The 17752-nt window shown below is 42.1% G+C and overlaps 1 protein-coding gene across 3 annotated transcripts; it reads left to right on the forward strand.

Annotated features, from left to right (window-relative positions):
- The first annotated feature begins 295 nt into the window (after nucleotides 1-295).
- pan3 (poly(A) specific ribonuclease subunit PAN3) lies at nucleotides 296-16377 on the forward strand. Of its 3 annotated transcripts, none has more exons than XM_084340775.1 (18): nucleotides 296-419; nucleotides 2101-2222; nucleotides 2380-2452; nucleotides 2542-2612; nucleotides 2755-2899; nucleotides 3179-3396; nucleotides 3796-3900; nucleotides 4000-4057; nucleotides 4524-4685; nucleotides 5254-5370; nucleotides 5629-5730; nucleotides 6953-7118; nucleotides 7446-7533; nucleotides 8406-8545; nucleotides 9936-10065; nucleotides 12357-12421; nucleotides 12511-12649; nucleotides 13901-16377. In XM_084340775.1, the coding sequence occupies exons 1-18, from the start codon at nucleotides 311-313 to the stop codon at nucleotides 14039-14041; spliced, it is 2151 nt and encodes a 716-aa protein (XP_084196901.1). In that variant the 5' UTR covers nucleotides 296-310; the 3' UTR covers nucleotides 14042-16377. The 3 variants fall into 3 exon arrangements, with proteins under 3 accessions (XP_084196901.1, XP_084196900.1, XP_084196902.1); XM_084340774.1 differs by lacking the exon at nucleotides 296-419 and adding an exon at nucleotides 446-1124; XM_084340776.1 differs by lacking the exon at nucleotides 296-419 and adding an exon at nucleotides 448-620.
- The last annotated feature ends 1375 nt before the right edge of the window (nucleotides 16378-17752 follow it).

The raw sequence follows: 17752 nt of genomic DNA on the forward strand, positions 1-17752 counted from the left end.
ATTTAAAGTCTTTTATGGTGTTTATAAAGAAAATATAAGAGTGATAAAACTATTTATAGAGAGAGGTGCGATCCTTTTTTGTGTTTTCAAACAGAATAGTGATGATTTGACATCTCTTGTACTGTATGCATATTTTTAAAATACATGTATTTTTATGTATAAATTAAACTTACTCCACCTTGTCGCCATCTCTTTGTGCTGTGCGCTCGTGCATTTTGTGCAGGTGTGTATAAAGTACTACATGCAGCAGTAATCTGCTCAGGTTGAGTTTATTTGGCAATAAGTGTCATTGTGATTTGAACCCCAGCTGATGGCTGAATGCACAGCTGAGGAGCACCGGTCCTGCACACTTGGAGATTGTTTGCATCACAATAACACCACAGCGCTGCAAGTTCAATCTGCAGCTTCATTTGCAGCAGGTAAGTGCTGCCAAGCGATGTACCCACAATGCAAAGCTATGCTAGCTGGTCTCTAGCAGAGCAGCCTGACTGGGAGCAAAAAACAACAACAGGCTACTTTGCGAAGAGGGCAGCTGCATGGATAGCGACAACAACGACGACCAGGATTCGGGCGCATGCAATGATATTTTCGTGAACCAAAATGCATCGTAGCCTTATAATGTGAGTACTGTAGCGTAACAAGTGATCTCCACCAGCTGAAGCGATATTAATCCGTACCTTTAAGGGGAAACTGTTTGCAGGCTAGCTGGCTAGCTCGCTAGCTATCTGCGTCTCTCTATGTGCGAGTGTCTTCCGGCAGCAGCGGCGGCGGCAGCAGCGGTGCCATGAACAGTGGACTCCCAGCTTCAGCTGCTCCGCTCGGGGGTGCCGGGATACCCAATGTCAAGGTGAAGTTTTGCCGATATTACGCGAAAGACAAAACCTGCTTTTATGGAGACGAGTGTCAGTTCCTGCACGAGGATCCGTCCATGGCAAGCTTGCCGCTGCACGGTGGCGGCGGTAGCCCCGTCCCGTTGTCTATGGCCGGGGGTGGCGGGACGCCAGCGGGTTATTCCCTCGGTGGCTCCGCGGCGGCCTGTCCGGGCAGCGGGGGGACCGGTGTGCCCAAGAAGGCCGAAACATTGGGGCCTGCAGGCACGTCTCTGGAGGGACAGCTGTTAACCAGTGAGTAACAATTACAGTTGGACAAGGCCTCTCACGGGGTGCCTGACTGTGACTTTACTTTTGGGCCTGGTTGGGCTTTGTTAAAATTTAGCCCGAGGATTCACTGAGGCCTCCTCAGCGTTACCCCCAAAACAACGTGGGTAAACTCACATTTAGCTGCCGAACATGATCCACAGTCTTCTGTATGCAGCTAGCACAGCTTGTGCTTTTTAGCTGTCTTGTGAATAGCTTTGTCTTCGGGTGGTATTAGTTGTGCTTTTTAACAACACAACATTATCCATGCTGTTGCAGCTTGCACGGAGGAGGCCTGCTGTTTTCTATGACAGCTGTGAGTGGGCAGAAATCCGCGACCCACTAAACTTAGCTAGTGTAGCTAACTAGCCAGCTAGCGTTAGCTAACCTAGCGTTAAACTGACCGCTTTCAACAAACTTTAATGTGTTTGGCTTTGCCTTCAGGTAGGCGTTATCTGTTTTAGTACAGACGCCGATAGTTACCTCTAGTTAAATGTTGTATATGTGAGCTGTAGTGTCGCTGCTCAGATGTGCTATAAGTTAATGTTTGCTAACATTAGCGTAGCCACGCTAGTTGCTCACGGAGCATTGTTTTTACGCTGTGTTGTCGTGTTTTCCCAACGTATGCAAACAGAAAACACCAAACATTCACATGCAACTCCAAAGACAACCACGTCCACCGTAACTTGAAACCATAGAAAACCGTAATTGTTGTTAAAAACTTTAGTCAGTGATACTCCTGGTGGGTATTGCCCTGCGGCACGCTGTAGTAGTGGCTCACTCTGCACTGCTGGAGCTGTTTACATGCTTTGTAATTAGCTCTGATTGGTTAAGCACAGAGTAGTGCTGTCATTACCATGCACACTTGACCTTCTGGTCCCTTTTCATATACAGCATTATCTCTCAGTAGTAACACTCTCGCTGTAGTTAGTATTTGCTAAACTTTTGTTTCTGTCATCCACAGTCCCAGGGATGGAGGGAGCAACCCTGAGCGATGCCAATCTTACCAACTCTTACTTCAGCAGCAGCTTTATTGGGGTCAATGGGTTTGGGAGCCCAGCGGAGTCTAAATACTCAATGATGCAGGTTGGGAAGCTGTAGATGCCCAGTATAGTCTATGTACACAAAAACTAGTTTCAAAGTTTATGTTAGTGTGGTCACATTGATGCTATAGGTATTTTATGGCAGTAATCCATTGATAAACATGTGCCTTCAGTTGTTCTGTTGATGTTGCTCTCTGTAGCGGATGACTACCAGCAGCAGCTCTCCCAGTCTCCTCAACGATGGTGCCAAGAACTTCAGCCACAGCACTCATGGTGAGACTCTTACGCTTACGTACTCGGCACTCATTCATTCATCAGAGCGCCACTGCTCAACTCCTCGCGCTCTCTTTGGTCTCCCACAGAACCAGTGAACTCCCCGACATCCTCACTGTTCAGTGATTTTAATGCTCTTAGCATTTCCCAAAGGAGAAAGGTGAGCATACAAGCATCTCGTTCAAAGACGTTGAACTATTTCTGAGCTCCTTTTAAAGTTCAGTACTGTTTTGTATGTGCAGATACTTTGAACCAAACTTGGATTGATGTCCATTTTCGTATGTTTGTCTCTTTGCTATCAGGCTCCTAACCCGACAGCAAGTGAGTTCATCCCTAAGGGAGCTCCACGTATGGCCACCATGGCTCAGTCCACTGTCCAGGCCTTCCCCTCACCTATCTTCCCACATCCTGGCCTCAGCAGCTCCACAGCTGCTGCACTGGCTCCAGGTGAGGTTTTTTTTTTTTGCAGCATTACCAATTGAGAAATCACACTGTTGTAACTGACTTTCCCTACTTTATACATGACTCAGTTTTGTTTTCCACCTTTAGCTCTCAAATTGTATAGTTCAGCAAGTTTGGGAATTCCCGCTTGCATATAGTGCTACTTATGAAACAAAAGCAGACCACTTCAGGCGCTGTTGTTTTCTCAGACATTTTATACGTTTGCACCGGTGAATGCAGCATGTCCTTTTCTAAAGCAATGTTTCTCTTTGTCTCTGATGTCAGGCATGTCTCTGTCTGCGGGCTCTTCTCCTCTCCACTCCCCAAAAATTACACCACACACCTCACCTGCTCCTCGCCGTCGCAGTCACACCCCAAACCCTGCCAACTACATGGTGCCCACCACCGCATCGGACCAGGGCACTCACATAATCCAGAAAGAGACTGTAGGGGGGACCACCTACTTCTACACAGACAACACCCCGGCACCGATGGCAGGGATGGTATGTGCCACACCAACTCTGTATTTCTATTCTTGACAATTCTTGCAGACTAAAGCGGTGAATGCACGAGAAAGACAACAGTCCTAACCACACACACACCAAACTGCATTAAAGTCTATCTAGGTTTAATCTGCTGTTTTTTCATGCAGACCAGCGGAAACACTGCGTATCTTTTAAAAAAAGAAAACCGTCATTTGGGCCAACTATTGGTTGCAATCCAGCTTCATATGGCGTCATGTTATCATTTTAACGATCGCCCCAAATCTTAGTCAGAGTTTTGTTTCATCATATCCACTTGTGTAACTGTGAGCTTATAGTTAAAAAGATAATACACATGTGATCACACAGGTTTTCATTTCTCAATAAATGGGAAACTGTCATTTTCTGGTTTCATTGCAGGTGTTTCCTACCTACCATATCTATCCCCCCACGGCACCCCATGTGGCTTACATGCAGCCGAAAGCCAACGCCCCGTCCTTCTTCATGGCTGATGAACTCAGACAGGTACTTCCCACTCGCCCTCTTTCCTTTTCACTGAATATCTACCCTTTCTTCTTCTCTGGAGGTAATGTCTGATGTGATTCCCTCTTATGTCTCCTCCAGGAGTTGATAAACAGACATCTGATAACCATGGCACAGATTGACCACTCAGAGAACCCAGGTAAAGGGTCTTCTCTTCTGTCACAATGAGTGGTTGTTATTCAGCCAATACTTTGTGTGTGCAGCAGAAAGAGGCAGGCGGCTTTAAAACCATTTTACAATTCATGAAAAAGTTTTTTAGTGCCCTGATGTTGGTTTGCATGTAAACAAACCTGCATTGCTTACTTAAACTAAGGCGTTGCTGTGGAACTGATTTCGTCATGTTAGTGCGGAAGGGTTTTAAAATATGTTTGTGGTCTTTCGGTGTTTTGTTTCAAGTTGCCCACATTTTTTTTTTCTTCTGTGTCTGTCACGCAGTGGGTTTCAGCTGTGTACGGTGAAAGAACATTATGATATGATATGAGACCAAACTGTGTAGGAAATGCATGATGCAGTTTGGGTTTAGTATTAATAATTTTTCATATGGGCTACGACCTAGATTCTAAGTTGTTTGTGCTGTAGGTTGAAACTGCTTCTGTTTTTGGCAGATGTACCATCTGAGGTGGACAGCTACCACAGCCTGTTCCCCCTCGAGCCCCTCCCCCCACCAAACCGCATGCAGAAGACCAGCAACTTCAGCTACATCACCTCTTGCTACAAGGCTGTCAACAGCAAGGATGACCTGCCTTACTGCCTGCGGAGGATACATGGTGAGAAATGTGACGATGAGCAAATGTTTTTCAAAGAAGCATCAACACGTCTTTCCACCAAAATAGCCAATGTGACAAATGATGGAAGCGTGTACTTATCTCTCAACGTGACTTTGTTTACGAAGTAAGAAAGCAACCAACAGGATGAGATAAATGCGTGCTTCTGAAGTGTTTCACTATTTTAAAAAGTTATTATACTCTATGAACCAAAGTAATGCATATTTTCAGAAAATGTATTGGAAGCAACTTAAATTTTATTGGAAAAAAATTGCCGTATTGGAATAATCGTTCAGTTGAAACCGGTTTTCTGGCATGATCGTTTGTTCAGCAAAAAAATCAATAAGCAGTCATTTTATTGTTTGTAAGGATATTAACATTGGAATACTCCTTTTTAAAAGAAAAGACTATATTCTTTGTTTTTGATGAGCAGTGCAGGACAATAAACATGAAATGCATGTGTTGTCGGGCTGCTGTTATCATATTTTAAGGTGGCACAGGATTGTGTAAATTATCCCCGTTTATTTCTAATTCCCTAAATGTCTGTTATTTATCTTGAAAATGTGTCCAGGTTTCCGCCTTGTTAACACCAAGTGCATGATGCTGGTGGACATGTGGAAGAAGATTCAGCACTCAAACTCTGTAACACTGAGGGAGGTCTTCACCACAAAGGCCTTTGGAGACCACTGTGAGTGTACAGTCATGTGCAGGACTTGTATATATATTAGTCTTTGTTTTTTGTACTTCTTTGCATCAGTATTGGGATCGTGCTCCATCTACGGTGGTTATTTGTCGCTAAAGTTTTGCTTTGTTAGCTCTTAAAGGTTAGCATGAGCAATGAAGTACTGAATTGGCTGTTGTGCTTTATTTTATTTATTTTGACACGTTAGGGATGATAATGCAGGACCGAACTCTAACTCTTTCCTCTTCCATCTTTTTGCCTTAGCGTTGGTGTTCTCCTATGACTTCCATGCGGGTGCAGAAACCATGTTCAGCAGACATTTCAATGACCCAGCAGCAGACTCGTACTTCACCAAGAGGAAGTGGGGTGAGTTGGTTTTACCTCCCTTCCTCCTTCAAGCAGCAGAAATAAACTCATCATCACCTCTTAGCCCCCTCTGCTTGACACATTTCGAGTTTGTTTTTACTTGTTTGCGAATTAGGTCATCCGCGTGTGTTTTTCACATTTGCATCGCATGCGGGATGCTCGCATCTGACACGTGATGGGCTCAGTAGAATGAAGTAATTGGTTGAGTTACAATAAAGACAATTTTTCCAAGCAACTCAAAGGTCTGAAACTACTCTGGTGGATGTGTTAGGAGTCTGATGTGTCCTAGTTTGACAGTTAACGTGTGTGTCTGTGCAAGAGAGACATGGGGACTTGGAGGAAACTGTGGCTGAAACTGATCCTAGGGCAGGTGCTGTATGGCCTACCTACAGGAATGCAGACAGAGGAAGCAAAACCATTTAGACCCTGGGCTCTGTTTAGTCTGTAGCAAACACTGATGATAAACAATAATGTATGAACTGTGCAGAACTGCACAGAGAAACATACCAAAAAATGCTTTGTGTGTGCACCTCATTGTGATGGGCCTTTAGGGGAACAGACATTTCAGCCGTATTTGGTGGTTTCGGTGTCAAGTTGTGGCTTTTATTTGGTAATACACACCCTTACACTACTCTCACTGATGTTAAACCAGCGTTTTGTTTCTGCTAAGAGTTGCAGGGTGTTAAAAAGTTCTGAGCTGATGGGAAACAGGATTTCTGAGAGCAGTGAGGTGAAGTGGTTAGTCAATAGACAAAAAAGGTATCTGCACCATTTGAATTGCCATCTAAACCATTTTAAAGAAAATAATACATTTGGCATTATGGCTTAGCTTAAAAAAAAAACCCAACAACTAATTAAAGTCCAGCTTCTCAATCGTGAGGATTTCTTTTTATATGAGTGTAAACTGAATATCTTCGGGTTTTGGACTGTTGGAGAGACAAAATAGGTGCTTTTGTAAATCGGCTGGGTATTTTTCCCCATTACCAGACATTATGGAAACCTTTGATTTATTGAGAAAATAATCTGCGGATTAATCAATAAGTGGAATGCGGTTGTTTTGACTGAAAATGACGTGTCATACTGACATCACAACTGTGACAGACCGCTTTTGCCTGTGGAGATGATTGCCAAGGAAGTTAATGACGGTTTGAGGTTTACTTTAGCAGAAATTTTCTAACCCTTGTGGCTGCATATGTGTGATAAGATATGTCTACATGTACAGGGCAACATGAACCTCCCCCGCCACGGCAGCACGCAGGCCTGCTCCCTGAGTCTCTGATCTGGGCCTACATCGTCCAGCTCAGCTCGGCCCTGCGCACCATCCACACTGCCGGCCTGGCCTGCCGTGTCATGGACCCCAGCAAGATTCTTATCACTGGCAAGACCAGGTACACACACATACACACACATATATTTATATAATGCCTCAGCAGACATCGCTCAGCATGGGTCAATTAGTTGCTGATAATAGCCTGTTGCATATAACCATATATGGTAGTGTACTGAAGTGCATGAATTTCAATTTGAGGTTCAGAAAGTGTAACTATGACTGCTAACTGTAAATACGTTAAAAGCAGAAGAGTATTTTCAGTTCAGGCTTCCTTTTTTCCCTCACAACTGTGTGGTTGTACACACCCAAGACCAACATTCACTCAAAAAATTTTAATTGTGCAGCTCTGCAAACTGTTGACAATTGTCATCTCTTGTCTCTGCAGGTTACGGGTGAACTGCGTTGGGGTGTTTGATGTCTTAACTTTTGACAACAGCCAGACAAATCATCTTGCCCTAATGCCACAGTACCAGGTACCTCCTATGACACAGGTTGTGGTCAACTACACATTCAGTGCATTCAGAAGTGTTGCAGCCTTATTCTAAAATCGTTTAAATTAACTTTTTTCCTCATCAATCTACACTCGATACACCATAGAGACAAAGCGGAAACAAATTTAAATAAAAAGGAAAAACCAAAATATCACATTGACATAAAAATTCAGACTCTTGTGCTGTGATCATCTTTGAGATGTTTCTCCACCTTGACTGAAGTCCACCTGTGGTAAATTCAATTTATTGGACATGATTTGGAAAGGCACACACTCTTGGTAAGAGTGGTGACCAAGAACCTGATGGTCACTCTGGATGAGCTCCAGAGAACCTGTGTGGAGACTGGAGAAACTTCCAGAAGGACAACCGTCACTGCAACACTCCACCGATCTGGGCTTTATGGCAGAGTGGCCAGGCGGAAGCATTTCCTCAGTGAAAGTTTGCAAAAAGCACCTAAAGGAAACTCGGACTGAGAAATAAGGTCCTCTGGTCTGAACCAAGATTGAACTGTTTGGCCTCAATTCTAAGCGTCATGTCTGGAGGAAGGGTTTTTCCTTTTTAATACATTTGCAAAAATTTCTAAAATTCTGTTTCCACTTTGTCATTATGGTGTGTTAAGTGTAGATTGAAGAGGGAAAATAAATATTTAAACGATTTTGGCATGAAGCTTCAACATAATAAAATGTGAAAAAAGTGAAGGGGTCTGAATTTCTGAATGCACTGTAAATATACCCCACAGAAGAAGTGGTGGATCTGCTTAACATCTCCTGCATGCGTGTCTAAAGCTCTTTTAAAAATGGGACTTTATGAGTTGTGTATGTATTTCCCTGTCATGTGTGCCTTGTGTTCTGTAGCAAGCAGACCTAGTGTCGCTGGGCAAGGTGGTGCTGGCGTTGGCGTGTAATTCCCTGGCTGGCATTCAAAGGGAGAACCTGCAGAAGGCCATGGAGCTGGTGTCCATCAACTACTCTTCAGACCTCAAGAACCTCATTCTGTAAGAAAGCAAGTGCAGCATTTCAGACACCACCTGTAAAATTTTGTGCAAAATAAACTTAATGCCTGCCACCGTCAGCTCAGGTTTAGGACATTGATCTTTTATCTGTGCCTAACCGGAAAGTTCTGGTAAAGTCCCTCCGTCTCTGCACCTGTTTGCAACAGCTTCTTTAATTTTTTTCTGGCCACAAGACATAATCCTGTGTTTGCGTGGCAGTAATGCTATATCAAGGCTGTAACTATGCCCCTAATTATAACATATGTCAGCCCAGGATGTCTGTGAAGAAGTTGTGATAAGCATTGTATTAAGAAGCCGCAAAAACCCCAATTTCACACCTAATATTTCCATAAATAATCGGCGTGGAACCTCAAATTACGATTTAGGCAACGTTTAGAATGCAAACTACATTCGTCGGCACGTTTTTAAAACCATTTTAGTGTCTACATCACTCGGATATACTGCATATCTGATATCTGACTATTTCCAAGAACTAAGACTGACTAATCAGCCACCCACACCACTTATGTTGTTCATAATGGTAGTTGCATCAGCAGTAGCTTTATCTGTGCTTGACAAAGATATTTGGAAGATAATGTCCACAGCACTTTGTATACAGTATTTGAGACAGAGACATCGGCAGTGGATGTTATTTAATGTTACTTTTCTTGCAAGAAAAAGTTATGAGTTTATGAATGGAACCGTACAAACGTACTCTGTGAGGGAGGAGCTGAGAATAAGTCTGAAGATTACGGTTATAAAAAGTTTCGTTTATTCAATAATTCAGTCTATTCCCAGTTCAGCCAGTTTCCCAGGTGACCATGTGCCCGTAGCAGACAGAATTGTTTAGTGATAGTGAGATTTAAAGGGAACTAATGTAAACACAGATGGTTTATTATTCTTTATCCATTACATTGTCTGATCAACATTTACTTAAGCAGAAAACTTGTCTATTGCCAGTTTAAGTAGACATAACGGTTCAGGCTTTACGCCGACAGTGCTGTTAACATACTGTATCTTGTATATACTGTACTTGATAACAGTGAGAAGAACTCCTGCACATTCTCTTGCTTACCACTGAAATGATAATTATTATTACAGTTTTTCAGCCACAATTTCATTTCAGCAGCAAATACAAGATTATTAATTAAAAATAGTTTATTAACAAAATGTTTCGGTCTGTCCAACAGTGTTGTAACTTACCATAGTCGACCTATTAAAATGAGTCTGAAACTGCTCAACCTTTCAAGTTGTAGCGGTGTTAACTTTGTTGCCTTTCGCTCACGAGTAGAGCAGTATTTGGTTACCCACAAAAAGGCTGCTTTGACTTGAGTGTTGGTGTTATTGCACTGCAGCCTTTCCCACTCACCTGAACTTTGATGTTTTTGTGCAGTTATCTGCTGACTGAACAGTCTCGCCTGCGCAGTGTCAATGACATTATGCCGATGATTGGAGCCCGATTCTACACACAACTGGATGCATCGCAGATGAGGAATGATGTCATTGAGGAGGACCTGGCCAAGGTACACGAAGCAGCACTACATTTTGGTTTAGGGATTGTTTTCAAAAACTCGAGGGGCGAGACTGAAAACGAGCATGAGAATACACGTTTCAGTCGTGCTCTCATCAGGCTGATATTCTTGGGTTGGGGCCGGAAAAAGGGCATTGGTTTGGTGAGCTAAGAGGGAAGTTGTGTACACACAGGATGTATATGGTATATTGTCGGCTTCAGTCTCGTCTTGAATTTAGTTTCCCCATGTTAGAGTGTGAATGTGTGAAACAACCCCTCACCTCATCTTTCTTCTCGTTAAAGCCCTAACTTCCCCTTTATGACCCGACTCTGTACACATCCACCAAACAAAGTAGTTTGTGTTGATGTTCTTACCTCCTCCTCAGAGAACAGCTGAAGATTAGAGCAGTGGGCCCTGAAAAACAAAGTAGCTTTTCTGGTAAAACCGGCCTGTGATCTGCTGATATCTGTGCTGGTGAGGAGCGTGTCTCCTGTTTATCAGGCCATCTCTGCTATATGTGTTAGCTGAATGTGTATTTGTGCACAGGGAGTAGTAGCAGTGTTGGTAATTTGCCTTGTGAGCATATTTGTTGACAAGTCTTTAAGATTTTAAAACTTTTTGAAACACAAAACACCAATTTTACAAACGTAAATGTGTGAAGAACACAATGTGTGTGGGTCCTTTGTCAGTCCTAAGTGACTCAACCGTAGCATGTTGTAAGATTTCATGTGAAGTGTCGTGGGGCTGTTATGGTGGCTGCTTCATTGCACTACTGTTACGTAAAGCTGCTGGCTTGAGGTAAGAAATTCATGTTAAACACCGCTGCGCATATAGTGTAATTCTCCACCACAACATCATCCATGGGTTTGTGGACTACTGTTTTAATGCCTTAAGTTTGGCATGTCGGTCGTTGCCATCTTGTTTTTCTGGGGCCCGAAGTGACCGTCTTTGTTTGAGAGTGCGGACTTTGGGAGGATATCCTGAGAACTTGATGACACGCCGTGGTAGTGACTAGTCTTACTAATTAGTAATTTATCATGTTGTTTGAAGAAGATTTGATACTAGACATCGAGACCTTAAACTTATTAGAATACCGTTTGCTGAGGTAATGAATTAAGTGAGAAATGGGGTCCTTTTCTCATAAGCTTACATACTATCTGACTTCTTTTTGCAACCAGTCGAGAATGCAGGTTTTAGGTGCTTTGCATTTTCTTCACTTTTCAGACTGGAAAGCTCTGCCCCGTTTTATACAGTCATGTCACACGTCATGTCACGACTGTCTTACCTCTAGACGGCCAACGTAGCCATCATCTACGTCGCGTTGACTGAAAATAACCTTTTTGTGCACGTTGTAATATTCACATTTTAAATATGTACATGATGTATTTTAAAATCAAAATTGATCTGATATATTGCACAGGTTTACTTTGAAAATGTAAATATATTACACAAATTCAAATGTAAGTAATTGCAAGGTTGGAGATCTGTTGAATGAAAACGCCTCATGCACATTTAGTTGTTTTTGCCAAGTGTTGAAGACGATGTGGAAGTGACTGTCAGATGCAGCTGTAACGGCCTCTAGATGCTGGCCCCCAAATTATGTCTGCAGAAGTGAAACGTGAACTTCAATCTGATCTGTAGGTGTCCATATTGCAGCAGTTAGCTCTCAACACATTCAAACACATTACTGGATTCATCAGTGACGTTGGAGCTGGCCACTGTTGATTATCATATGAGACTCCATACAGAGCTAGATGTATTTAGAAGAAATTGCAGCTTCTTCTGGTTGACTTTCAGTAAGGAGGAAGTGCCTTCTGGAAACTGTTAGAAAACAGGGCGCACCACCATGTATGGACAGTAAGTCAAGTGACAGTGGTTTCAGTTTCTGACAGTGTTCCCTGCAGGGATAACTAGCAGTCTTATTTTAAAGGGGTCTTTCGTTTTTATTCGTTTTGTTTGCTGATAAACCACAGCCTCCATCAACACAATCATTTCCTACTTTGTGCCAAATTCAAAATTTGTGCCAACTAACTTTTAACTCTGGTTTTTGAGATTAAAGTTTATGATTTAACCTCACTAAATTCCAGCAGTGTGCCATCTGTGCATCTCCACTTTAGGGATGCTGATTGCTTAATTTTTCAAAAAATGTTTGGAACTGCTGGAGCTCCCATGTAGATGAATGGGTAAAGCAACATAACGTGTTGCATGTCATACCTTCTTTCTCCCCCGACTGTCCAATGAAGGCAAAGAATCATATTTTAAAACATGTTCGCGTCTGAATATAAATCATTGTTTATTTGCAGGAGGTACAAAATGGCCGTCTCTTCCGCCTGTTGGCCAAACTGGGCACCATCAACGAGCGACCAGAGTGAGTAGCTCTTGTGTAAAGACCGGCCAGTTTGTGACTTGTGTTTCTGTTACCATGATCTTACCGTGATCTTGTGTTATGTGTATCAGGTTTCAGAAGGACCCGACGTGGTCGGAGACGGGCGACCGCTACCTGTTGAAGCTTTTCCGGGATCACCTGTTTCACCAGGTGACAGAAGCTGGGACGCCCTGGATCGACCTCAGCCACATTGTCTCCTGCCTCAACAAAGTCAGTCAGCTTTCTTCTTTTTAAAATTTTTATTGATGATATCTGAACATACAGAAATCTGAGTTGTCCTCTGTAATGAAGTCAGGAATGCAAAGTGGCATATTTTCAGAACATCTGTTCATGCTTCATTTGCACTGGCAACCTGCATGCATTTGACAGCTGATTGCAGAAGAGAGAGGGTAAAAGTTGGTCTATTATCGGCTTCCATCAGTGACATTTGGTATTTGGTTACCAGCTGGTTGTGAGCAGGAGCAGCGGAAATGATCTTGCAGCACATTTAAACTAGTTTGTTTGGAGATTTTCAACTTTGCTTCTCTGCTTTCCATCGCTAACAAACATATATGAGCAGATCTGTGTGTTAAACTGCAGCATGTTGCGCACAATCATCATGGATGTACAAACAAGCCCAATCCAAGTAATATGCTAACACAGCCCTTTTTACAACGAGTATTATAACAACCTTAACTTTCTTGTAGGTTTGTTTTCCCTCTTCAGTCGTTCCTCTTTTCACTACACTGTAAAGTTAGTGTGAAGCTGTTTAAAGCTGCGAACTTTCATACTTCACAAGTATTTGACTGACATGTTTTTGAATATCCACATAACCTTACACTCACACATTAAATATGCTTCATAGGCTTATCCCTGAAAAAGAAGATCCTTTTTTATTTCCTAAAAGTCGGAGCTTTAACGAACAATTATTTTTTATAATCGATCAATTTGCATATTGTTTTCATGATGTTTTACAAAACCCAAAAGTAATTAGTTAGGAGTTGCAACAATAATGATTAGCAGTTGCTTTGAGTTTCTTAAATATGAAGATTTTCTACTTTTCGTTGTCATTTATGATGGTAAATGAAAGGTCTTGAACTGTTTGTTGGACAAAAGAAACAAATTGAAAATGTCACTTTGGGCTCTGGGAAATTGTGATGAACCTTTCTTCCTATTTTTTTTTTTTTTTTACATTTTATTGACTAAACAATTCATCCATTTAAGAGTCAAAATAATCAGCAGATTAATCGATAATTCTTTAGTTGTATTCCTAAACTAGTTTGGTGTAGCATAAGAAAGTGAATCCTAACATAAAGCTATAAGCTACAAAAGGAGAGCATTTGGCAATTTATTTGCCTGAAAAAAGACTTGCATCGATTATCTAAATAGTTACTAATTGACTTTCTGAAAAAATCATCCATCATCATGTTCAATTTGCAATGCTTTTTCTGTTATTGACTGATTCTTGTTGTGTTTTTACAGCTGGACGCGGGCGTTCCTGAGAAGATCAGCCTGGTGTCTCGGGATGAGAAAAGTGTTCTGGTTGTGACCTATTCGGACCTGAAGCGCTGCTTCGACAGTACCTTCCAGGAGCTGCAAGCTGCAGCCTCCGGCTCTCTGTAGCGCCCTCTTCGGCCCGGGGCGGGACTGCCCGGACCTGGAGCACACTATTGCACTACAGGGGAGGACCAGGCTCGCGGAGATGACATCAGCATGGCGAAGGCAGCGGGGCAGGGCTTCGTGAACCTCAGTCACATACACTGACCCTGTGACACCAGGAAGGCTTTTTCTAAAGTGTATTTTTTTTAGTTTTCCTAAACCCCGCAGCTGAAAATAGTAAAACAAAAGGAAAAAAAAAAACGAAAAAGGACAAATACGGAAGCTGTGACGAACGAGTAAGAGGACATTTTTTTAGATTTGGGGAACAAAACGATAAACAAAACATGAGTTTTTGAACTTTTTTCCTGCTTTTATTGTTTATTTCTACAATTGGGGTTTATTTTTCAGAAAAGATGCACTAAGATTTTAATTTTTTTGTTAATTTTTGTTATTTTTATGAATATGTGTGAGTGGCCTACAGGGTGTACAGAGAGAGCTAAAGTCACACACACACATGGACATAAATACCAGAGCAGACTAAGAATGAAAAAAAACAAACAACAAAAGAAATCCAGCTTTTCTATTGACTGTCTCACTTCCGGGCTGGAGACCACACCCCTTCATTGTGACGCACTAGGAGACGGGACGCACCACTCGAGGCATTCATTGTGGCGGGATGGCACCTGTTTGATGAAACAGGCCAGCCCACCTTTGCCTTGGTTGTTAGTTCCCCCTTCAGAAAGGACAAACCACTTGGGTGGGTGGGAAGGGTTCTTAAAACTGGAATTAAAATTAATGGATTCTGACATTTTAGTTCAGAAGATTGTGGAACATCGGGCTCATATGCGTGGGTGGGTGGGCTAGCATGGACAGGGACTTTGGGGGGTAAAGGGTGTTTTTTTTGGCACTGAGGAAGGGGTGTCTTCTCCTGATGCCGTCTACGAAGTGTTTGTTACGTATGCAGCAACCGCCTTCGGTTAATGGACGCTATGGTGACATGAACTGCTCAAGGATGGGTCATACTGGTTTGGCTGTCCAGCACTTGGGAGTAGCCCATGGGTGGGGCCTCTGTTGAGGTGGAGCCACAGCTGCCTCTTTGTGGAATGTCCTTATTTTGTCCCCCACCCGTCCTCCTATCCCACCAACGTCCCCCTTCTCTTTCTCTCTGTCACTCTCCCCTCTTCCTGCTTTTATCCAAAACTTCACTTCCCCTCAGGGGATCTCGGCCCCTCGACATTTGAGAAAAAAGTGACGCTTTTTGTGATTTTTCTAGCTGGTTTTTCTCTTTGCTCAGATATTGTGCAGGAACGCATGGTGGGGAAACAGGAGGGCAATTGCCTCAATTCAATTCTTTATTATTCTGTGGACCAATTCCAGCAGGGGTTTAGGGAAAGGGTGGAGGGCGAAGGAGAGAACAGGATCAGGGCACCAACAGTTTTTTTTGTTGTTGTTTTATTTGAATTTTAAAGATCGTGATATACAAACGTGCTGGAGACAAAGCAGTGGCTGCTGCCTGTTGCACTCACTCGAACGGCTTGGATTTCTCTCAGGACGACAAACAGCTGGAGGGGCCCAATGATTGAATGTGTTTGGCCGTCATTGGCCGCCCCCTGTCCAGTCAGATAGATGAGCTACAGTGGGAGTGGGTGGGACGTCTTCAGATTGAGGTTTTTTTTTAAGGAAGTTAACATTGTGGAGATCATGCTGTGAGGGATTTCATGTTGCCCTTAAGCACAGGTCATATTCCGCTGATGATTTGAATCAAATTGACTGAACCCGCTTCAAAGAGATCAATCCGAGCTCTCTCAACCCACTGCTCTCGATTAATTCGTCTTGGTAGCTTGTGGCGAATGTGTACGGACGTAAGACTGAAGAACAACAGGGTCACATAACGAACCAAACTGTCAGATATGAGACAAATCATGATGAAAGGGAATAAACGAGAGCGGTGTCTTGGCTGAAGTCGATGGTCTGTACTCGAGGGCAACAAACCTGCAGGGAGCCAGCTGTGTTAGATCATGTACTACTTCCTCTGTTTTAGTGAAATGAACAGACAAAAACATATTTGGTGAATGTGGTGCTTTAGAAAACCCTCAACACACACAAACACACACCTTCAGACGCACACACACATGATGCCCCCCCAACTCGATCTACACAATGTCAGTGCTCATATCACTATCTTCCACATCATAACACACACTCCAGTTAATATTAGTGACGACCATCTTCTTCTCCCCCACATCAACACACCTACAATCACCATCTTAGTATGTTTTATGCCCCTCTTGTGTTCATTGTCTCAAATTTTGCAATATTTGTGTGTACAGCAGTATTTTAATAAAGAATACCAAAACTGATACATGCTGGATCTTGTCTTTTTTTTTTTGCATTTGGGGAAGATGACAGCTATTAATGTATAAAAGTTAAACTGTTAAACATGTTATAGAAGCAAAAAAACAGCACTTAGGTCAACATGTGGGTTATTTAATGAATTACAGTTACATTCGTCGATTAATCATCTCTAAAACTAAAAATATAAGCAAATAAAATGCACTTCACCAAGGCTGAACAAACCTTGAAGTCACTAGAAACTGTTTAGATGTAGTTCTGGCTCAAACCTACAAAATGAGATGCCTGAGATACAGATCCTCTGTCGACTGGGACACTTTGACCACATTTGAAAAGTGTCAACATGCAATCTGTATCCAGATCACAAGAAACGTGTAAATGCAGTCAAGTGACTGGATTTCACTTTCCAGACACAGATTGCATATTAAAGGATTAGTCATCCCAAAACTGAAAAGTCGGTTGTTATCCCCCATGCCGATGGAAAGTGAAGTCCTGTTGATATTTCTGGAGCTTCATGGCGAAACAAGTTGCGTAATTCTGCTGAACAACTTAAGTAGATGGGGATTTGTTTTAAAATGTAAAAAAAATCTAAATAAACCCATAAATGGCTCCATACAGCTCTTCCAGCATAATCTTAGTCTCTGGAAGCCCCAACATCCCAAATGTACTTTAAAAGATGTTATGTGTGTTATTTCTAAGATGAAATATTCACTGTAGCTGCTTGGCTAAAAGCGTTAGCACGCACGCTGGGGTACCCAAGGGTCAAACTGGCCGGATACACAAAAGAAAAGCTATATGGAGACATTTTATGTATTTTTTTTTTTACATTTTAAAACAAGTCCCCATCTACTTAAGTTGTTTGGGAGAATGCTGCAATGCTGTTTTTGATTTTCATTTGTGGGTTAACTTATCCTTTAATACCAAAAATTAGATTAGATACTGATATTGTAGCAGATCTACAATATCTGGTGGATTTATGTAATGCAGGGCTGCAACTAACGATTGTTTTTCATTTACAGTTTATCTGCCGCGATTCGTTTGGATTATATTAAGTCGGAAAAAGATAAAAGAAAAAAAGACCATCTCTGTAAATATCTAATCTAACAGTCTAAAACAAAAAAAATATCAATTTACTGTCACCAAGGACAAAGAAAAGCAGCATATTCTCACAACTGAGAAGCTGGAAGTTGGGAACGTTTGGTGTTTCTAGCTTGAAATTTAACGATTTTCTGTCGATCCAATAATCATTTCAGCTCTGACGGTTTGGGAAAAAAGAACAGATGATGAGGAAAATGGTGACACTAAACTGACTCAATGATTATGCATTCAGTATTTCTGGATAATTAAAATATATTGCAAAAGAAACCAGCATGAGAGAATGTA

This window comes from Pagrus pagrus (genome assembly GCF_965226575.1).
Source record: "Pagrus pagrus genome assembly, chromosome: 20".
In the NCBI taxonomy this organism is placed as follows: Eukaryota; Metazoa; Chordata; class Actinopteri; order Spariformes; family Sparidae; genus Pagrus; species Pagrus pagrus.

Excerpts from the sequence above, each read along its gene's own strand:
- pan3 (XM_084340774.1), top strand. The coding sequence starts at position 785 with ATGAACAGTGGACTCCCAGCTTCAGCTGCTCCGCTCGGGGGTGCCGGG. Across the intron at positions 4,686-5,253 it reads CTGCCTGCGGAGGATACATG|GTTTCCGCCTTGTTAACACC; the intron begins GTGAGAAATGTG and ends AAATGTGTCCAG. Across the intron at positions 7,534-8,405 it reads CCCTAATGCCACAGTACCAG|CAAGCAGACCTAGTGTCGCT; the intron begins GTACCTCCTATG and ends TGTGTTCTGTAG.